Source organism: Carlito syrichta, unplaced genomic scaffold, assembly GCF_000164805.1.
Source record: "Carlito syrichta isolate Samal-C Ts95f unplaced genomic scaffold, Tarsius_syrichta-2.0.1 Scaffold309576, whole genome shotgun sequence".
In the NCBI taxonomy this organism is placed as follows: domain Eukaryota; kingdom Metazoa; phylum Chordata; class Mammalia; order Primates; family Tarsiidae; genus Carlito; species Carlito syrichta.
In genome coordinates, this window is record NW_007253672.1 from 86,832 (window position 1) to 108,131 (window position 21,300).

At 51.3% G+C, this 21,300-nt stretch overlaps 1 protein-coding gene across 2 annotated transcripts in view; it reads left to right on the forward strand.

The window, feature by feature from the left end:
- Positions 1 to 18,318, forward strand: part of GPI (glucose-6-phosphate isomerase) — a 30,365-nt gene extending 12,047 nt beyond the window's left edge. For both annotated transcript variants that reach the window (XM_021717265.1, XM_021717264.1), the window contains 10 exons: positions 1,592 to 1,645; positions 13,340 to 13,400; positions 13,823 to 13,866; positions 13,995 to 14,147; positions 15,147 to 15,276; positions 15,438 to 15,514; positions 17,218 to 17,346; positions 17,560 to 17,635; positions 17,722 to 17,788; positions 17,896 to 18,318. In XM_021717265.1, the coding sequence (XP_021572940.1) occupies positions 1,592 to 1,645; positions 13,340 to 13,400; positions 13,823 to 13,866; positions 13,995 to 14,147; positions 15,147 to 15,276; positions 15,438 to 15,514; positions 17,218 to 17,346; positions 17,560 to 17,635; positions 17,722 to 17,788; positions 17,896 to 18,031 (927 nt within the window). In that variant the 3' untranslated portion in view covers positions 18,032 to 18,318. The remainder of the gene's footprint in view (positions 1 to 1,591; positions 1,646 to 13,339; positions 13,401 to 13,822; positions 13,867 to 13,994; positions 14,148 to 15,146; positions 15,277 to 15,437; positions 15,515 to 17,217; positions 17,347 to 17,559; positions 17,636 to 17,721; positions 17,789 to 17,895) is intronic.
- The last annotated feature ends 2,982 nt before the right edge of the window (positions 18,319 to 21,300 follow it).

Sequence of the window (21,300 nt, forward strand, 5' to 3'; positions counted from 1 at the left end):
GTGTGGCCTCCTGTACTATCTTCCTGGGAGGGCCCAGGGCATGTTTGGGTCATGGCCTTTCAGAATACAAAAGCTGAGATGTGGTTCGTAGGTTTGGGGGATCTTTGCTCAGCTGAGGGTATTGAAGGGTTGGTTGCCTATTGGCTGCAAGACATCCTTGCCTGTCCTTTCTTTTTTTTTTGAGTTGGTGTCTCTGTCCCCAGGCTAGAGGTCAGTGGCACACTCATGGCCGCTGCAGCCTCCACCTGCTGGGTTCAGGTGGTCTTTCCGCTTCAGCCTCCCAAGGAGCTGGAACTATAGGCGCATGCCACCATGGCCAGCTAATGTTTGACTTATGGTAGAGACAAGGTCTTGCTAAGTTGCCCACTCTGGTCTCAAACCCTAGGCTCAGGCAGTCCTCTCACTTGGGCCTCCCCAAGCGCTGGGATTACAGGCTTGAGTCGCCGTGCCCAGCCCATCCTTGCCTTTTCTACATTGTCTCATTCGGTCTCTGCAGTGCCAAGGAGAAGTGCCCGGGGGGTCATGATAGCACCACTCATCTCTTAGGCCCGACTGGTACCCGAGAATCCGTACACAGGAACTCCTTGGCCTTTGCTGCCAGCCTTGCCCCAAGTGGGAGATGCTGGGTCTGGGGCTGCTTTCCGTTTGTCACATGAGGATATTAAGCCCCAAGAAAGGGATGTGACTTACAAGTTAGTGATGCCAGGATCAGAACCTGGATCACCTGCCTGCCAGTTCTCACAGGCTGCCTGGCCACGAGGCTGGATAGCGTAGGGGCGAGGAACCTCAGCAGGGCAGTGAGGGCGTGCTCTAGGAATGGCAGCACCCGTCACCCTTTCCTGGCACTTGCTGGGTGGCGGGCGCTGTGCTGAGCTGGGTCAGAACTGGGAACCACACTCAGGTCTGACTGACTGCACCTCCCTCCCGTCCCTTCCCCTACCTCCACTTCTGGTACTACCTTGCTCCCAGCAGGTTGCCTCAAGGCTGGCTCGCCACCATTGTCTGCCTCCTGCAGGCAGAGCTCAAACTGGTCAGTTGGGCTTCTCCTCCTGTGGGGACTAGAGAAGGGATTGCTGGCCCTGATGGCCGAGGGGATCAGAATGCCTGAAGAACAGGATCGGTTCTCAAGGCTTCCCGGCGCAGAGTCACCTTTCCAGATGTGGGTGGGGCTGGGGAGCTGTCCAGACTGTGTGTTGCCTGGCCTGGGAGGTGGCCCTTGTCCATATTTGGGTTCTAGCCCGAGACTCAGGTTCCCAGTGTCCTGAGGGGTCCTTTTCTGGTATCCTGGACAGGCCCAGGTGATAGCTCTTGCAGAGGAGTGTGTGGCCCAGGTCCTCACTCAGGATGTGCAGCGCCTCTCAGCAGGAAGCTTCGCAGGCACAAAGTCACTGCTGTGCTGGGGGTGGGCTGGCCTGGTGTCCAGTTCTGGGTGGGCAGATCCTGGGCCCTGCCCCTCCTGGAGCTCTGAGGAAGGTGAACAGGCTCCCATGGCTCGAATAGCATAACTCTTCACCTCCTGGAGCTCCTGTTCTTGTTCTGCTAACAAATACTTCTGTTTATCTCTCTCCCTTTTTTTTTTTTTTTTTTTTAGACCAAAGTGAAGGATTTTGGAATTGACCCTCAAAACATGTTCGAGTTCTGGGATGTAAGTAAAGGCTCTTCCTGTGCTGGGTGAATTATGTGTCCTTTGCCCAGTCAGGATCATTGAGCCATGGATGAGGGGCCCGTGAGATCAGGTTAGCATTTATTGAGTGTCTGCTGCATACCTAGCTTTGGGAAAGGCAGAGAACCTTAAAGAGGATTTTAGAGGGTGAGGGCAACCCACTTCTACCCGAGGTCAGGCCCAGCTTTCAAGACCAGGTGACACCCCCCTGGATTCCTGCCAGCAGCACCCACTGTGGGGTAAGCAGAGTCACCCCATCCCCTCCCTGAGCTGAGGTTGTGAGTTTATTCTCAGGGCTGACCTTTCTCTGAACTGCAGCCACAATCTGTAAATGCCAAAGGGCAGGGTGAGGCAGAAGGTGTGACCGGGTAGGCCTGGAAAGGAGCAACAGGAGCTACAGGAGCAGCTAGAGGGTGGCGGAGAGGAGATGCCAGGCTTGGGCCTGGGTGGGGCCAGGCCTGGGCAGCTTGCTGAACAAACTTTGCCTTGAGTGGCAGAGCTGCAGGCCTCTTTGTAGTGACACGTAGTCACATGGATTCACCTTTTCTGGAGCCACGCAAGGGGCAGGTGCTTCCCTTGTAGGCTTGCCTGATTCAGCTGTGGCGTGAGAAGGGCTGTGAGCTTGCGAGTTCTTGGCTGTGAAGGCTGGGGGTGCAGGGATGCAGTGCAGGGTGTGGTGTGATGGCTGTGAATGCAGTGGGCATGGCTGGACATAGGTGCAGTGCTCTAACACGTGGCTGTGGCAGGCACATCAAAGAGGGCATTGCCCATTTGTGGGTTTTCCTACTGGGGATGTTCCCAAGCCTTTAGGACTGGAGGTTCTTTGCTTAGTAGCAGCATCCACAGATGTAACCTCATTACTTTGATAGCCCTAAAGGCCTTTTTCTACCAGGGTCTTGGAGAGAAGCCCTAATGCCCTAAGCCATCCACTGTGTATAATGAGTTAACTTCTTTCTAGAATGGGACTAGTTATGTACCATCATTGGAAGCGTTTCCTGCATCCTGTGGCTCAGATGAGGAACCCTGGTCAAGAGAGACTGCAACTTCTCACAAATGTTGCATGCCTGATAAAGGAGGCACCTTTCACCTCCTCCTTGGAATCTGGAGCCTGAGCAGGTGTTGGGCAGCAACGTGTGGGTGCTCCTGCTAGCCAAGAAGCCCAGTAGAACAGGGCTTTCATTGCTCATAAGCACCCAGCATGCAGAGACGAGCTGGGGTATGGTTTAGGGAGAGGATGGGTCTCACAGGTAAGGGCAAGGAATGACTGTTGGGCACAGGAGCATGGGACCAGGGCCAGCTGGTGAGACTTGAATGGCCAGGGTAGGCACAGTGGAGGCCCCTCCTAGAAATAACACAGTTGCTGCAGGAGGGACCTGCCTGAGGCCCCAGGATGTAGACTGCTGAATCAACAAGGTGATGGCTAAAGAATCCAGAGACAGGAACAGGTGAAGTTTCTGGAGCTAGGATCTCTCGGGCAATTTAGAGAGATCAGGTCAGGCAAAGGGATATGGCACTGGCCCTGAGGTAAGATTGGAAGAGTTCAGACTGCTAGAGGTACGTATAAGGGGCAAGTCTCAGTCTGCTGGGGCCAACCGTGGGGCAGCCTCTGTATTGGGATTAGGCAGAGATGTGGTGGTAAACTGTGGGCTGGCTCTCTCAGGGCTCAGCTAGAGTCAGCACACATTGGTGAGCCAGTTTTGGCTGGGGAGGTTTGAAGAGGAGCCAGCACAGGTACAGATGAGTTCTGAGGCAGAGCCAGGTCAGGGAAAGGTGCTGGTGAGGTCTGAATTCTGGAGAAGACACAGATATTTAGAGATGGGTATATCAAGTGATATCTGAGAAGCCAAAGTCATGTACATACTTTAACATGTCTGTGTGGTAAGAGGTCTAGATCGGTGGCATGGGACAGTGATATACACTGGGGTGTCTCTGACTGATTCTGAAAAGTGAGACTCCAGTAGTAGGTTGCTGATCGCTCAAATGAAGTGTTTAGAACCCAGGATTAGGCAAACACAGCATCTTGAACATGTATGAGGGCAGAGCTCAGGATGTCACAGTGGCCTCTGAGAATCCATAAGTCTAGGTCTGTGGCATTGGAGTCTGGCTGAGGTGGGGTCTGGGGAGCCCAGATGAGGGACAGGTAGAAATGTACCTGGGTATAAAAGGTGAAAACTGGGGAGCTGGAGCAGGTGAAGCACCGACAGGTAAACTTAGGAGTTATGCTGGTAAGGTGTGATCTGAGAGGAGGCTCATGGTAGATAAAGGTTCAGAGACCCACGTCTGTGGGGTGAGATGTCTGAGGCCCAAGTCAACCAGACAGTGTTTGGCAACTCTGGATTCTCACCTGGCTCCTTTCAGGCTGAGGTCAGCAGCCAGGGATCCTTCAAGACGGAGGCAAGCAGCTGTTCAGGTCAGTGGAGCCGTTTAGAGCCATGTCTGTCTGAGATCTTGGAACTGGAATCAGAGAGGTGCGTTTGACTGGGTTTCTGAGAGGAGGCCTGAGGAAGCAAAATCAGGTGCATGTAGGTAGAATTGGATTAGTCAGATAGGGACATTGGAGCTAAACATAGGCAGACATAGGTAGAGTTAGGTCTGACAAGCAAGGGCTAAAAACCCATGACTGGGTCAAGGTCGGGACTTTATCCTCATGTTACATCTGAGCAGCTCTGGTCATGCACAAGGGGGTGTTCCTGGGTCCCCTGGAAGAAGACTGGACAGCTGGAGTCAGGCAAAGGAATGGAGGACTGCATCCATGGAAGGTTTATGCAGCCTGGGTCCATTTCAGGTTTGTAGAGCAGGACTGGCAGAATTGGTTTGAGGAGTTAAGGTGAGACATAGGTTTGTATTTTTGGGTCTCATAGGTTAGGTCTGAGCGGTTGCAGTCAGGCCCTGGTTTGCATCCCAAGTCTGCGAAGCTGGGTCAAGCACAGTGAGTCGAGTTTGTCAGGTAGCAGCTGTGAAACCAAGGGCAAGCAGGTAGGTTGGCCCTAAAGCCACAGTCAGACCAAGTCAACTCTGTCCTGCAGTTGGGGTCAGGCACAGGGTCAGATCTGTCAGGTAAGCTCCAAAGAACCAGGGTTAGGCTGATCTAGAAAGACGTATGAGGTCACAAAGTGAAGACAAAAGTAGATAGGTCTAAGTCTCTCAGGTGAGATTTGAGATGCTGGGATCTGGCGCAAGTGATCTTGGATCTGGATTTCCCAGGCGGTGTCCAGATAGGCAGAAAATGTCATCTCTTGGGCGAGGCTGAGGAGTTATGGCCAGGCACAGGTACGTGAGTTGCGTTTCGTGGGTGACGTCTGTGGAGACTGTGTCTGGCTTGGGCTTGTAACTTTGGGTCTGTCAAGTCTGAAGACTGGGTTTTCTACAGGTGATAGAGTTTGCCAGGTAAGGTCTTTGGAGTCAGGATCAGAGCAGGTTCACAAAACTGGATGTGTCTAGTGAGATCTAAAAAGTCATAGTCAAGCCCAGGTAAGAAGAATCAATCATGTTAGACGAGGTATGAGCAGCTGAGTTGTGAGGTACAGGTAGGGAATGCCAGCCCACCAGGTATAGTCTCAGGAGCCAGCATCAAGCACAGGAAGGCGGAGCTGGTCCGCCAGGTAGGCTATGGGCCCAGGGTCAGGTAGGTAGAGCTGGCCTGCCAGGCGTGGTCTCAGGAGCCAGATTTACGTACAGGCAGGCACAGGTAGATAGAGCTGGCCCGCCAGATACTGTCTGAAGAGCCAGGATGATATACAGGTAGGTAGAACTAGCCTTCCAGATGTGGTCTGAGGTCCATGTATGGGTAGGTAGACCTGGCCTGCCACATACAGTCCGAAGAGCTCAGGGTCAAGCCCACGTCGGTAGAGCTGGCCCACCAGGTGCAATGTAAGGAGCCAGGGTGAAGCACAAGTAGAGCTGGCCCACGCAGTGCGGTCTTAGAAGTCAGGATCAAGCCAAAGGTAGGCAGAGCTGGCCCACTGGTAGGCAAAACTGGTATGCATAGTCTCTTGAGGAGGCCTGAGGAGTTAGGGTTGAACACGAGTAGGTAGAGTTGTCTCTTTCAGGAGCTGGATTCAGGCAAAAGTATGTGCCCCTGGGTCTTTGTGGTGAAGCCCGAAAAACCAAGGTTAAGCCGAGGTGGCTAGAGTGGACTTTCAGGTCAAGCCCACAGCACTGGGGTCTGTACAGACAGGCAGAACACTGGGTTTCCTAGGAGGTCCATGGGCCCTGAGTTCAGCTGTGAGTAGGTAGATGTGTCTCTTTCAAGAAAGAACTTTTAAGGTATGTATACCTGAAGTCTTGCAGGTGAAGTCATTCAGGTGTGGTTCTGGGTCAGTTTTGTTGACCTAGGCCTTAGGCCTGGGGAGAAGGGGTTAGTCGCAAGTAGGTGGAACCACATATCTCAAGTGGGGTCCGTGGAGCACCGGTAGGCAGAGATGTTTCCATTAGATGAAGCCTGAGGCTCCACAGTGAGGCCATTGATGCTGAGGTTAAGCAGGGGCTGGTAGTGTTGGATCTGCTGTGAAACATGAAAAGTTGAGACAGTCACTGGATTTAGACTGCCAAGGTCAGGCTCATATAAGTAGAGCTGAATCCCCTGGAAGGGGTGAGGGATCTGAGTTGGGCTCAAGGAAGTGAACCTGGGTTTGTCTGTTGAAGTGTGAGGGGTCAGGGCTAGGCACAGGCAACTGTGTGAAAGCCTAGTCCCTCAGTGGAGATGTCTGGAACTGTCTTTGACAAGTGTGTAACTCTGCAGTGTGAGGTCCTGGAGCTGGACATGGGTAGGCAGAGCCGGGTCCCCAGGTAAAGCCATTGCATCCTTGCTCAGTGTTGTCATGTTTACCTGGCCCTGTCAGTGAGTCTGGATTCAGGAGATCCGTTTGGCAGAGGTGTATACACATGGTCTTAGGTGGGTTCTTGCTGCCTTCGGGCACAAAAGTACTCCTAGGAATGCATAATCGATATGGCTGACCAGGCCTGAACACAGTTGGGACCTTCAGTGGTCGGATCAGGCCATAGTTAGGTAGGCAGCATGGGCTCTGATCAAGGGAAAGCCATAGTCATAATAGGTATATGTACCTGGTGATGGGGGCGCTTAAGATCAGGTGGGATAAGTAGAATGCCCTGAGCCAGGCTGCCTAACCTGTTCTCAGCACCCTGGTCTGATGTGATAGGCAGAGCGCAGAGAATTGCAGAGACCTGAGGATCTGTAACCAGTCCAAAATGCTGGACTGTATCCAGGGCGGCATTGTGTTCTGGTTGGCATAGGGTCTGAGTAGCTCCGGTGGAAAAAAAGGTAGGACTGTATCTGGTTAGATAAAGTGAGGTTGGGGGGACTGGGGCAGGTGAGGCACAGAACATCAAATGGAGGAGCTGCATCTGTAAGGTATGGTCTGAGAGGCTCCCTGCAGGTAAATGTGGGGTCTAGAGACCCATGCCTGCAGATGAGGACTCAGGCTCAAGTCAGACACTTGGGCATTCTCAAGGGTAAGCTTTGCCAATAGGTCTCAGCCAGAGTCAGCGGCGTGGAATCTGTCAGCCAGAGGGCTGTCTGTCTAGTCAAGTCCAGTTTCTATCACTGAGTTTTTTAGGTAAGATCTGAGAGTGTATGTCAAGCTTGGGGTAGTCTGTGAGACTGCATCTGTCAGGTAAGGTTCCCCTAAACCAACCCTGAAAAGGGCCTCACTGCTTATCTCATTGCCCAAGCCAGAAAGCCCTGACCCATTCTTGATCACTTCTGAAATCATGCCTCTGCATTCCCCTGCAGAGCAGTGCCATCTCTGGATGACCAGTGAGGCCCTACGTGGTTGGTCTGCTTCCATTTCCACCTCACCCACATACTCTTTTCATTTCTCCTGCCTTGCCTCTCAGCTTCGCTCCTCCAGTCCTCACTCCTTTATTTTCTTTTTGGGGAGCAGAGGGTAGAAGTCTCACTCTGCCCCCCCGGTTGGAGTGCCGTGGCATGCTCACAGCCACTACAGCCTCGACCTACTGGGCTCAGGTGATCCCTTCGCATCAGCCTTCCAAGTAGCTGGAACCACAGGCATGCGCCACCATACCCTGCTAATGTTTTTTGATTTCTTGTCGAGACAAGTTCTCGCCAAGTTGCCCAGGCTGGTTTCGAACCTCTAGACTCAGGCAATCCTCTTGCCTCCACCTCCCAAAGTGCTGGGATTACAGGCATAGGCCACTGCACCTGGCTTCCTTTATTTTCTAGACCGGGCAATGCATCTTCCTGCCCAGCCTGTGTCAGCAGGCTTCCCTGAGGGAATTAAGCCCTAATACCAAGGCATCTATTGGATGTAATGACCTAACACCTCCTTTTTAGCAGGAGGTTCATCCTTGGGATGTAGCTTGGTTCATCCTTGGGAGAATTGAGAAGTCAAGTCACTCAAATCATTTCATGTGGGATTTAATTCTTTCACTCTCGAGAAAGGCTGCTCTTGCCACAGCACCTTTGCACATGCTGTCCTGGCTGCTGGAATGCTTCTCTCTCAGTGCTTCTCTGGGTAATACCTGCTCATTCTTCAGATTTAGGCTCCAGCATTCCTCAGATTCCTTTTATAATTGATTGCAACACCGTGTTCCCTTTCTCCCAAGCACTTGTCTCTCAGTTTCACATTGATTGGCATGATTATTTCATTTACATCTCTCCCTGCTACTTGACTGCTTGTTGACTGTGCTAGGAATGTGGCAGGTGCTCCATAAACAGGTATTAGGAAGATATGCATGAAGTTCTGAGAATTCCGATGACACAAAGTAGAGTCTGCAAATGTGACATGAAGAGGCATGGTATGAATGGTGGCTTAGGTGTGTCTTGAGACTGGGGCTGAAAAGATGGGTTGAGCCCAGGTATGAGCTGCTGGGCTTGTCAGTGTCCCAGGAGGTAGGGTGAGACACAGGTGTGAGGTTCTGGGCCTGTCAGTGTAACTCGTCCCTGAGGAGTTGGGAATGGACACAGGTATGAGACACTGGAATTGTCTGAAGGGGCATGACCAGACACTGGTAAGAGGCTTGGGGTCTCTCAGTGTCTGAAGAACAGACACAGGTAGGAGGTGCTGGCTCTTTCATTATCCTAGAGTGTCTGGCACAGGGTGGTGGCTTTGGGCCTCTTAATCTGAGGAGGTGAGGCCTGGGACAGTAGGAGGTTCTAGATCAGCCTTCAAGATGAGGGGCCGTTGGATGAAGCTGTGGGTCTTTCAGCATCTGAGGAGGGCCACCGAAACCAGGTAGGAGGCGATAGGCTTGTCTCGGTCAGGCGGCAGGCCCAGGCATAGGTGTGATGTATGGAGTTTTTCTTTGTCCAAGGAAGTGTACCTAGGCACAGCTATGAGATGTCAGTCTGAAAAGATGTGTGCTGGCACAGGTATGAGGCTCTGGGTCTGTTAGTGTCTGAAGAGGTGGAACTGTCACAGGGATGAGGATCTCAGCCTCTCAGTGGCTGAGGAGGTGGGAGCTGTCACAGGAAGGAGGATTTCGGTCTCTCAGTGTCAAGAGGAGGTGGGAGCTGTCACAGGCATGAGGATTTTGGTCTCTCAGTGTCTGAGGAGGTGGGACCTGTCACAGGTATGAGGCTCTGGGTCTCCGTGTCTGAGGAGGTGAGACCTGTCACATGTATGTGGCTTTAGATCCAAGGTGGGACCTGTCACAGGTATGAGGATCTTGGTCTCTCAGTGTCTGAGGAGGTGGGACCTGTCACAGGTATGAGGCTCTGAGTCTCAGTGTCTGAGGAGGTGAGACCTGTCACAGGTATGAGGATCTTGGTCTCTCAGTGTCTGAGGAGGATGGACCTGTCACAGATGAGGATCTCGGTCTCAGTGTCTGAGGAGGTGGGACCTGTCACAGGTATGAGACTCTGGGTCTTAGTGTCTGAGGAGGTGAGACCTGTCACAGGTATGAGGATCTCGGTCTCTCAGTGTCTGAGGAGGTGGGACATGTCACAGGTAAGAGGCTTTAGATCCAAATGTCTGTGGAGGTGGAACCTATCACAGGTATGAGGCTCTGGGTCTCAGTGTCTGAGTAGCTGGGACCTGTCACAGGTGTGAGGCTCTGGGTCTGTCTGTCTGAGGAGGTGGGACCAGTCACAGGTATGAGGCTTTTGATCCCAGTGTCTGAGGAGGTGGCACCTGTCACAGGTATGAGGCTCTGCATCTCAGTGTCTTAGGAGGTGGGACCTGTCACAGGTATGAGGCTCTGGGTCTCAGTGTCTGAGGAGGTGAGACCTGTTGCAGGTATGAGGTTCTGGGTCTCAGTGTCTGAGGAGGTGGGACCTGTCACAGGTATGAGGTTCTGGGTCTCAATGTCTGAGGAGGTGGGACCTGTCACAGGTATGAGGCTCTGGGTCTCAGTGTCTGAGGAGGTGAGACCTGTTGCAGGTATGAGGTTCTGGGTCTCAGTGTCTGAGGAGGTGGGACCTGTCACAGGTATGAGGTTCTGGGTCTCAATGTCTGAGGAGGTGGGACCTGTCACAGGTATGAGGCTTCTGGGTCTCAGTGTCTGAGGAGGTGAAACCTGTCACAGGTATGAGTCTCTGCGACTTTGTGTCTGAGGAGGTGGGACCTGTCGCAGGTATGAGGCTCTGGGTCTCAGTGTCTTAGGAGGTGGAACCTGTCAAAGGTATGAGAATCTGGGTCTCAATATCTGAGGAGGTGAGACCTGTCACAGGTATGAGGATCTCAGTCTCTCAGTGTCTGAGGAGGTGGGACCTGTCAAAGGTATGAGGCTTTCGGTCACCAATATCTAAGGAGGTGGGACCTGTCACAGGTATGGGGCTCTGGGTTTCAGTGTCGGAGAAGGTGGGACCTGTCATAAGTATGAGGCTTTTGGTCCCAGTGTCTGAGGAGGTGGGACCTGTCACAGTTATGGGGCTCTGAGTCTTAGTGTCTGAGGAGGTGGGACCAGTCGCAGGTATGAGGCTCTGGATCTCGGTATCTGAGAGGTGAGACCTGTAGCAGGTATGAGGCTCTGGAACTGTGTCTGAGGTGAGACCTGTCACAGGTATGGGGTTCTGGGTCTCAGTGTCTGAGAGGTAGGACCTGTCACTGGTATGAGGTTCTTGTTCTCAGTGCCTGAGGAGGTGGTACCTGTCACAGCTATGAGACTCTGGGTCTCAGTGTCTGAGGAGGTGGGACCTGTCACAGGTATGAGAATCTGGGTCTCAATATCTGAGGAGGTGAGACCTAGCACAGCTGTGAGGCTCTGACAGTATCTGTGGAGGGTGGAACCTGTCACAGGTATGAGGCTTTTGGTTCCAGTGTTTGAGGAGGTAGGATCTGTCATAGGTATGAATCTCTGCGTCTCAGTATCTGAGGAGGTGGGACCTGTCACAGGTATGAGACTTTTGGTCCCAGTGTCTGAGGAGGTGGCACCTGTCACAGCTGTGAGACTCTGCGTCTCAGTGTCTTAGGAGGTGGGACCTGTCACAGGTATGAGGCTCTGCGTCTCAGTGTCTGAGAAGGTGGGACTTGTTGCAGGTATGAGGCTGTGGGTTTCAGTGTCTTAGGAGGTGTGTGACCAATCACAGGTATGAGGTTCTGCATCTCAGTGTCTGAGGAGGTGAGACCTGTCACAGGTATGAGTCTCTGCGTCTCAGTATCTGAGGAGGTTGGACCTGTCACAGGTATGGGGCTCTGGGTCTCAGTGTCTTAGGAGGTGGGACCTGTCACAGGTATGAGGCTCTGCATCTCAGTATCTGAGGAGGTGGGACCTGTCACAGGTATGAGGCTCTGCATCTCAGTGTCTGGAAATGGACCTGTCACAGGTATGAGGCTCTGGGTCTCAGTGTCTTAGGAGGTGTGTGACCTGTCACAAGTATGAGGCTCTGCATCTCAGTGTCTGAGAAGGTGGGACTTGTCACAGGTATGAGTCTCTGTGTCTCAGTATCTGAGAAGGTGGGACCTGTCACAGGTATGAGGCTGTGGGTCTCAGTGTCTGAGGAGGTGAGACCTGTCACAGGTATGAGGCTCTGCGTCTCAGTATCTGAGGAGGTGGGACCTGTCGCAGGTATGAGGCTCTGCGTCTCAGTGTCTGAGGAGGTGAGACCTGTCACAGGTATGAGGCTCTGCATCTCAGTATCTGAGGAGGTGGGACCTCTCGCAGGTATGAGGCTCTGAGTCTCTGTCTTAGGAGGTGGGACCTGTCACAGGTATGAGGCTCTGCGTCTCAGTATCTGAGGAGGCGAGACCTGTCACAGGTATGAGGCTCTGCGTCTCAGTGTCTGAGAAGGTGGGACCTGTCACAGGTATGAGGCTCTGCATCTCAGTGTCTGAGGAGGTGGCACCTGTCACAGGTATGAGGCTCTGCGTCTCAGTGTCTGAGGAGGTGAGACCTGTCACAGGTATGAGGCTCCGCGTCTCAGTATCTGAGGAGGTATGGGACCTTTCACAGGTATGAGGCTCTGCGTCTCAGTGTCTGAGATGTGGGACCTGTCACAGGTATGAGTCTCTGGGTCTCAGTGTCTTAGGAGATGGGACCTGTCACAGGTATGAGGCTCTGGGTCTCAGTGTCTGAGATATGGGACCTGTCACAGGTCTGAGACTTTTGATCCCAGTGTCTGAGGTGGTGGAACCTGCCACAGGTATGAGGCTCTGGGTCTCAGTGTCTTAGGAGGTGGGACCTGTCACAGGTATGAGTCTCTGCGTCTCGGTGTCTGAAAAGGTGGACCTGTCACAGGTATGAGGCTCTGGGTCTCAATGTGTGAGGAGGTGTGACCTGTCACAAGTATGAGGCTCTACGTCTCAGTGTCTGAGAAGGTGGGATCTGTCACAGGTATGAGGCTCTGTGTCTCAGTGTCTGAGAAGGTGGGATCTGTCACAGGTATGAGGCTCTGCGTCTCAGTGTCTGAGAAGGTGGGACCTGTCACATGTATGAGGCTCTGCATATCAGTGTTTGAGAAAGTGAGACCTGTCACAGGCATGGGGCTCTGGGTCTCAGTGTCTGAAGAGGTGGAACCTGTCACAGGTATGAGTCTCTGCATCTTAGTGTCTGAGAGGGTGGGACCTGTCACAGGTATGAGGATCTTGGTCTTTCAGTGTCTGAGGAGATGGGACATGTCACAGGTATGAGGCTTTAGATCCAAGTGTCTGAGAATGTGGGACCTGTCAAAGGTATGAAGTTCTGGGTCTCAGTGTCTGAGGTGGTGGTACCTGTCGCGGATATGAGGCTCTGGGTCTCAGTGTCTGAAAAGGTGGACCTGTCGCAGGTATGAGGCTCTGGGTCTCAATGTCTGAGGAGGTGGATCCTGTCCCAAGTATGAGGTTCTGGGTCCTAGTGTCTGAGATGGCGGGACCTGGCACAGGTATGATGGTCTGGGTGTCAGTGTCTGCTGGACATTATCTTGTCTCAGGTATGAGGCCCTGGGTCTGTCTGTTTCTGAGGAAGTGGGACCTGCCACAGGTATGAGTTTCTGGGTCTGCCATGTTCCAGGATACAGGGCCAGTCCTTTCAAGGAAGATTGTGGTGATATTTTCAGCTGAGTCTGTGCTTGGTCAGTTCCTCGTGTATTCTGCCTTCTGTTCAGCCTAAAGCGTCGCTAGCACCTGGCCTGCTGTCTTGCTTCCCCAAGGTGGGTTGGACCCAGGCTCTGCAAGCTGCACCTGAGAACAGCAGCGCTTTCCAGAAACAAGTGTCTTGGTAGGAGGGAGGGGGGCGGACCTGCCTGCCCTTCCTCAGCACCTTTTCCTTCTCTCCTAGTGGGTAGGAGGACGCTACTCGCTGTGGTCAGCCATCGGACTCTCCATTGCCCTGCATGTGGGTGAGTGTGTGTGTTAGCGTCTTGTACCCCCATGGGAGATGATGCAGCAGTCCAGGCTCAGCGGTCGGGAGCTCGGGTCCCTGGGCACCATGGTGTCCCCATAGGCTGCCGGCTTCTGTGCCCTTAGCTGGAATCTTTCTTTCTGGTTCGGAAAGGAGGTCTGGGTTTTCCTTTGAGTTTTCATGTTGGCCCTTTTCTCTGCCCTTCACAACTGCAATCTCGTTGGCCTCCATCCTGAGTAGAGTTAGATCCCTGCCCTTGTGGCTGACTTCGATTAGAGAGTCTTTCTGCAGTCCTAAGTTCTCCCACATCATTTCTTCTGACTTTTCATGCAGCCTTCTCTGGTTCCAGAAGAAGCTGTACACACTGCCCAGAGGGCACAGGGTGCAGCCACTTGTGTTGACTCTGTTTTTGTGTCACAGGTTTTGACAACTTTGAGCAGCTGCTCTCGGGGGCTCACTGGATGGTAAGTACTGAGGCTTGTGTTCTCTGCCAAGTGCTGGCCAGAGACATGTGCTTGTCCTGCTCTCTCCTCTCTAGCCTGCCACTCCCCAGGCAGCTGCTCATCTTCTTCCCACTCTGTTCTTGTTTCAGGACCAGCACTTCCGCACAGCACCCCTGGAAAAGAATGCTCCCGTCCTGCTGGCTCTGCTGGGTATCTGGTACATCAACTGCTTCGGATGTGAGACGCACGCCATGCTGCCCTATGACCAGTACCTTCACCGCTTTGCAGCCTACTTCCAGCAGGTACCAGCTGCCAAGCTAGTCCTTGAAGTCAACTTTTGGCAGACTGGAAGGTCCAGGAGCTCAGGTTCTAGCCTCTCCGGGAGCTCTTTGCCCTATTGCCCTTGCTCATGGTCAAGATGACCTCTGCTCCCATCTCATGGTGACTTTGTGTCTATTCTACCCGAGTGTCAGCTGAATTTGGCCACCATGACTGGTGCCCTAGCCAGCTGGATCTTGGCTTGTCTCAGAGAATGTGTCTCAGCTGGGGTCATATCTTTCTTGGACATCACTTTGCATGTCTACCATACCTCCCAACGGACTGCACCGCCTTTATTCCTTCAGAAAAGCAAGTCTATATCCAGTCTGTGCTGCCTCCTTGGGCCTACACAGCTCTCTTCCCTCTGTAATCTCTAGAGCCTTCAGAGCCTTAGCAGCCCCTCTCCTAGTGAGATTTTGTTCTGGAAAGCTGTTACACATCTGTCCCTGCTTGTGTTTCGTACAAACCTGCTCTCTGCTCTGCAGCCCTTGAGCTCCTTTGGGCAGGAGCTTCATCAGACTTCATCAGCACCTGAAGGTGAATCCTATGATTGAAGGAGGGGCCGAGGCTCTTCAAGTCCTGGCTACCTCAGGGAGGCACCCAAAGCTTAGTGTCTAGTTGAGGTGACAGCCCTCAAAGGCTGCATACTCTGGACCCTAGCCTCCCTCTCCCTTAAGAGGTGAGTTGAAGATTTTGTGACTGAATTTTTTTTTTTTTAAGGGAGGTCTTTGCCTGACCTCCAGACCTACCTATTCTGGTCATAGTTCTTTCTAACAGAGTAGTGTAAGCCAGAAAGCTTGGGAGGCTGGGTACTCACAGGTGTCAGAAGGAAGAGGATCATGCCTGTGGACACCCAAGTGCAAGTCTACCTCACAGGGCCAGGGCAGGGCGGGTGTGCCTGGAGCATCCCAGGCAAGACTTGGGCATGGTGCATGGAGGGTCAAGACTTGCCGGCAGAGGGCTGATTTCTGTCCCTGCTCCAGGGTGACATGGAGTCCAACGGGAAGTACATAACAAAATCCGGCACCCGGGTGGACCACCAGACGGGTCCCATTGTGTGGGGGGAGCCAGGGACCAATGGCCAGCATGCTTTCTACCAGCTCATCCATCAAGGTAGGACCCATCTGGCCTGGGCAGGGTTGTGCTGGGCGGGGGCTGAGGGAGTAAGAGCTCTATCAGCAGAGACTTTTTGCTGAGGCTGGGGCTCTCCTTTCGGCCATATGGGTAGCTCCCATGGGCTAGGGTCATGTGGGTGACCAGAGTATCCTTCACAGGCACCAAGATGATACCATGTGACTTCCTCATCCCTGTCCAGACCCAGCACCCAATACGGAAGGGATTGCATCACAAGGTAAGAGCCCCCATCTGGACCCTGCTCATACTTTCCTTAGGCTCACATTACACCCAGACCTCTTTTTGTTTGTTTGTTTTGTTTTGTTTTGAGTTGGAGTTTCACTCTTTGTCACCCAGACTGGAGTGCAATGGCACGCTCACGGCCACTGCAGCCTTGACCTGCTGGACTTAGACAATCCTTCCGCCTCAGCCTTCCAAGTAGCTAGAACTACAGACGCATGCCACCACACCCAGCTAGTTTTTGTGATTTATTGTAGAGATGAGGTCTCACCAAGTTGCCCAGGCTGGTCTCGAACCCCTGGGCTCAGGCAGTCCTCTCGCCTCGGCCTCCCAAAGTGCTGGGATTACAGGCTGAGCCACCGTGCCTGACCAGCAGCTAATTTTTTAATTAAGACGAGGTCTTGCTATGTTGCCCAGGCTGATCTTGAACTCCAGGACTCAAGCAGTTCTCTCGCCTTGGCCTCCCAAAGTGCTGGGATTACAGGTGTGAGCCACTGCCCCCGGCTGGTTACATTAGTTTTCTGTCTATCATGAATTACCATAAACTTAGTGGGTTAAAACCACCCTCATTTTATTATCTCAGACTTTCGTTAGGTTAGATGTCCAGCAGGCTCTGCTGTGTTTCTGCTTAGAGTCTCATGGACTGAAATAAAGGTGTTAGTAGAACTTTGTTTCTCTCTGAAGACTAGGGGAAAATCCTTTTCCTTGCTCATTCAGGTGATTGGCAAAATTCGTTTCCATGTGGTTGTAGGACCAAGGCTCAGTTTTCTTATTGTGGACTGAGTGAGGGTCGTGCTCATCTTCTAGAAGTCACCTGCCTTCCCTGGTTTCTGACATCATGAGCAGAACGAGCACGGGCAGATTGAATCTTTCTCAAGCTTTGATTCTCTCCTGCCATTTCTGTCACATCTCCTTACTGACTCATCCACCTTCCTCTTCTTAAGAGCCGGTGTGGTTAGATTTGGCCTACTAGATTAATCCAGGAATATCTGCCTGTGTGTAAAGTCCCTTTTGCTGTGTAGTATAACATACACAGGCATAATAGGGGACAAAGAAAATGGAGCCAAGATCTTGTCTATCACAGCAGCAAATAAAAAATTCATCCAATTCACAACCCAACAAAGTCCTTGAAGAGTATTATGCCTTGCCTTGGGTGTGCAGAGCAGTAGAAGGTTAATGTGGCACAAGCTTTTGAGTCAGTGACCTGGGATTTAATTCTGATTCCCTTCCTCTATAGTTCTGTGATCCAGCACTGTGACTTAAGGAAACTGAGGCTCAGCTAAAAAGAGAAATATTTAACCGGGCATGGTGGCGCATGCCTGCAGTTCCAGCTACTTGGAAGGCTGAGGCAGAAGGATCGCCTAAGCCTGCAGGTTGTGGCTGCGGGGGCCAGGAGCATGCCACTGACCTCCAGTGTGGGCGACAGTGAGACTCCAACTCAAAAAAAAAAAGAAAAGAAAAGAGAAATATACCTTTTCTCCTTGGGATCTTAAAAGAGAAATGTTGGTCCTTATAGTTATCATTGTTACCTGCCTTCTGGTGTCATCAGAAATGCCTTTCTGTCTACCCTTATTCTAACTGAGCCATGCAGTGAGTGGCCCAGGCTGGGACTAACCCCACTTGTGAAGTGCCAGGCGGTCTTGGCCCTCTGCTTGAAGTCCAGACAGTGCTTTCAAGCATAACTGATGTCTTTCTTGTCAGATCCTCCTAGCCAACTTCTTGGCCCAGACAGAGGCCCTGATGAGGGGGAAATCTACAGAGGAGGCCCGAAAGGAGCTCCAGGCCGCGGGAAAGAGTCCAGAAGACCTTGAGAAGCTGTTGCCACACAAGGTCAGCACTTCTCCTGGGGTTGGTTTTCGGGTGGAATGCTGGAGCTGGAGGGATGAAGTTGTGACACCAGTCCAGAGGCTTGTGGCGTACATGGCTTGTCCTATTCATTGAGAAGATCTGTCCTCATAGACCTGCATTTCAGTTTCTGGGCTTCCTTTCTTGGGGTTTGGGGATCAGGACTAACTTGAGGACATTTGTTGGTGTTTTCTGAAGGTCTTTGAAGGAAATCGCCCAACCAACTCTATTGTATTCACCAAGCTCACACCATTCATTCTTGGAGCCTTGATTGGTGAGTGAGTGGGGTAATACTGACTTGGGGTTGGTTGGACTGGGCTGGTAGAGAGCCCTAACGTGCACCGTCTGCCCCCTCTGCAGCCATGTACGAACACAAGATCTTCGTTCAGGGCATCATCTGGGACATCAACAGCTTTGACCAGTGGGGGTGAGTTGCTGACTTAGGGGAGGGTGGGGAGTTTCTATGGTTGGCTCAGGGATTTCACTAGCATGCTAGAGCCTTCTTCATACCATTCTTCCTCCCCTTCGTGGCAGAGTGGAGCTGGGAAAGCAGCTGGCTAAGAAAATTGAGCCTGAGCTTGATGGCAGTGCTCCAGTGACCTCTCACGATGCTTCTACCAATGGGCTGATCAACTTCATCAAGCAACAGCGTGAGGCCAGAATCCAATAAACTCATGCTCAGCTGCAACCCCTGTTGTTACTGTTCCTTGTTGTCCCTCCTTACCAGAGCCGATATTGCATGGTCCTGCCCCTCCCTTCTCAGAGCACCCTCTGGTTGTAGACTTGGGGCACAAACCCTTTGAGAATAGCTGGTCTGGAATTGCCACCCTCACCCCCTCCTTGTCTGCTCTCCCTCCGTTTTACAGTTGGTTGAAGTGTTTCAGTGCAGCTGATTTTTCTGACCCATATTCATATTGTTCACATCCCAGGTAGAAAAATAAAGATGCCACAAAAGAGGTTGTAGGCTCAGCCTCTTATTGTTTCCTGAGACGGTGTTTTATGCAGTAGTTTAGAGCACCCCGTAGGAGGGATACTGTTCCTTGACTATGAGTAGTAAACAGATCTAGCATGGAGGATGGTCCTTTGAGAAGTGAGTGGGTAGGGTAGACCAAAGTCCACTCCTTACCTCTGTGACTGGAGAAATTGCATATTTCTACTCACTGGATAGTTTTAAAAACTGGCATGGTGGCTCACACCTATAATCCCAGCACTTTGGGAGGCCGAAGTGAGAGGACTGCCTGAGCCCACAGGTTTGAGACCAGCCTGGGCAACTTGGCAAGACCTTATCTCTACAATAAATAAAAACAATCAGCTGGCTGTGGTGCTGCATGCCTGTAGTTCCAGCTACTTGGAAGGCTGAGGCGGAAGCATCATCTGAGTCCAGGTTGAGGTTGTGGTGGCTGTGAGCATGCCACTGCATTCCCACCTGGGCGGCAGAGTGAGATTCTGACTCATAAATAGATAAATAAAGGGAAGGCCAACTGCACCTAATTACATAAAATGACCACACAGATGGAAATGTCCCTAGAAACAATACTCAGAAATTACCAGCACTTTTCATCTTTCTGTTGGTGAAATGCGTTTTTTTTTTTTTGTTATTCGGCGGTCTTTTTTTTGGATTTGGTTCCCAAAGTGACTGCCCACTTTCCTAACCTTTGTAGAGGTGACCGAAAGATGTCCTTTGACCAGCAAGCTATGTTGAGGCCCCTGCTGATCCAACTTCTTTCTTGATGCAGCTCATGAAAAGTGATGCTTTATCCTGCCAGAGTCACTCCTATGTTACAAAGAGGCCAAGCAGAAAAACAGTCAAGGTGGCAGACACCCTCTCAGGCTAACTTGGCTTCATGTGAAGGATCTCTTAGCAACAGGACCACCGTGTTTTTGTAAACTAGCTGCTAGTCTCATATCTTATGTAGAAGGAACTGGCACATGTCAATTACCACCTGTCTTTTGGCCCTGACTTGTTCTCCTGTTCCTCTTCACTACCATTGACATAATCTGCAGTTTCTACTTGTCTCATGGCTGCCGATTGTAAGTCTTGAACAGATAAGTCTTTTGTGTGAGACTGAAACTGTTGTCAACGTCTTCATTCTGTACTTCCTTAAATACAAATTGTATCACAACTTTATGATTTATGCCAGTTTGTCAGGATGTCCAAACCCTACAGAATTATGAATTAAATCAGATACTTCACACGTGCACCTGGTCTTTGATTATGTTGTTCCAAGTACTCCACAGTAATGTCAGTGGTGAGTTTGATGATAAATTGCTTCTGGGATTCCAGAATTGTCTGTACACTATCCCCTTTGGCAACAACACTTAAGGTGCTAAAAGATTCTCTTCAAACAGAAACCCTCCATGTTGCAATCACACTTTGATCAAGAGACTGTAATAAGTTGTCTTATGAGGCAAACCGATGACTGAGGTTGGGGAGAGGCCAGTAATTGTGGGAGGATATCTTGCTTTGTTAGCAAGAATAAGAATTTTGAAGTCTATTTCTTGCAATAGTTCAAAAATACATCTTGTGAAACATTAGTTAAAATAATAGTACATGTCTGCCAAGACATCTAATCTCTTGTAGACCTGACATAAACACCAAGGTCAGACTTCATAGAGCCTTTTACAAAGCTGTCGGGTTGGCAGTGTGTGATAAACCAGGAGTACGCTGGTTTTTATTCACTGAGGCTGTAGTCAGACATCCCAAGACAAGTGCTTCCTCCATTGAGGTGTAGGTCCTTGAAACCATACATTTTCTTTTTTTTTTTTTTTTTTTTGAGTTGGAGTCTCACTGTTGCCCAGACTGGAGTGCAGTGGCCACTCCCGGCCACCGCAGCCTCGACCTGCTGGGCTCCGGCGATCCTTCTGCCTCAGCCTTCCAAGTAGCTGGAATTACAGGCACGCGCTACCACGCCCGGCTGATTTTTTGATTTATTGTAGACATGAGGTCTCGCTGCCCAGGCGGGTCTCGAACCCGCGGGTTCAGGCAATCCACTCACCTCAGCCCCCCAAAGGCGCGGGATTACAGGCTGAGCCACTGAGCCCAGCTTCATACATTTTCTTTGTACACCATGGTATAAATCCTGAAATTGTGTTTTTGCACTTGCAGTTTTAAGAAGTTGGGTGAATACAGTAAAATTCACCTTTCCTAGGTATATACAATTTTGAGTTTTGACAAATGTATACAGTCATGTAACCATCATGCTTGACATAAAACAGCATTTCCCTCACTCTAAAAAGTTCTTGACACCCTTTTGTTGTCGATTCCTACCCCCTAAATGCAACTCCTGGCAACCACTGATCTGGTTTCTTTCCCTAAATTTAGTTTTTACCAGCACATAGCCTTTAGCATCTGGCTTCTTTCCGTTAGCATGATGCTTTTGAAGTATATTGTGGTGCAGGCATTTAAACAGCTCACTGTGGAAGATCTCAAACATATAGAAATGGAAAGGTGTAATAAAGCCTCCGTGTGCTTGGCACCAGATTTCAACAATGATTAACTCCGACCAGTACATCTGAACCCCACCCAATTACGTTGCAGCAAATGCCGGATAACATATCTCATCTATAACCATTTCGATGTGTATTTCTAAAATTAGTAACTTTCTCCTTTTTCTTGTTAACGATAGATAGTACCATTATCCCATCTAAAATTTTTTTTCCAGGGAAAGCCTTTTGACTATAACAGCCTTTCTCAAAACTATTTCACATCGGTGGTGTGTGCTTGCTATCGCGGCGCATCAGGGGGCAGATAATGTCCGTGCTCGTGGGTCTCGAGCCTTCTGCACCGACCAGCTCCCTTGCGACTCCAGGACGCAGCCCAAGCGCTGCCCGCGCTGCCTCCGCCTCGCCCCCGCACGGGGGCGGGGCCGTCCCGCAGGGTTCGCGGCGCGCGTGCGCAGAGCGCCCGCCCTCTCGGCCGCCGTAGTTCGCTTGCTCACG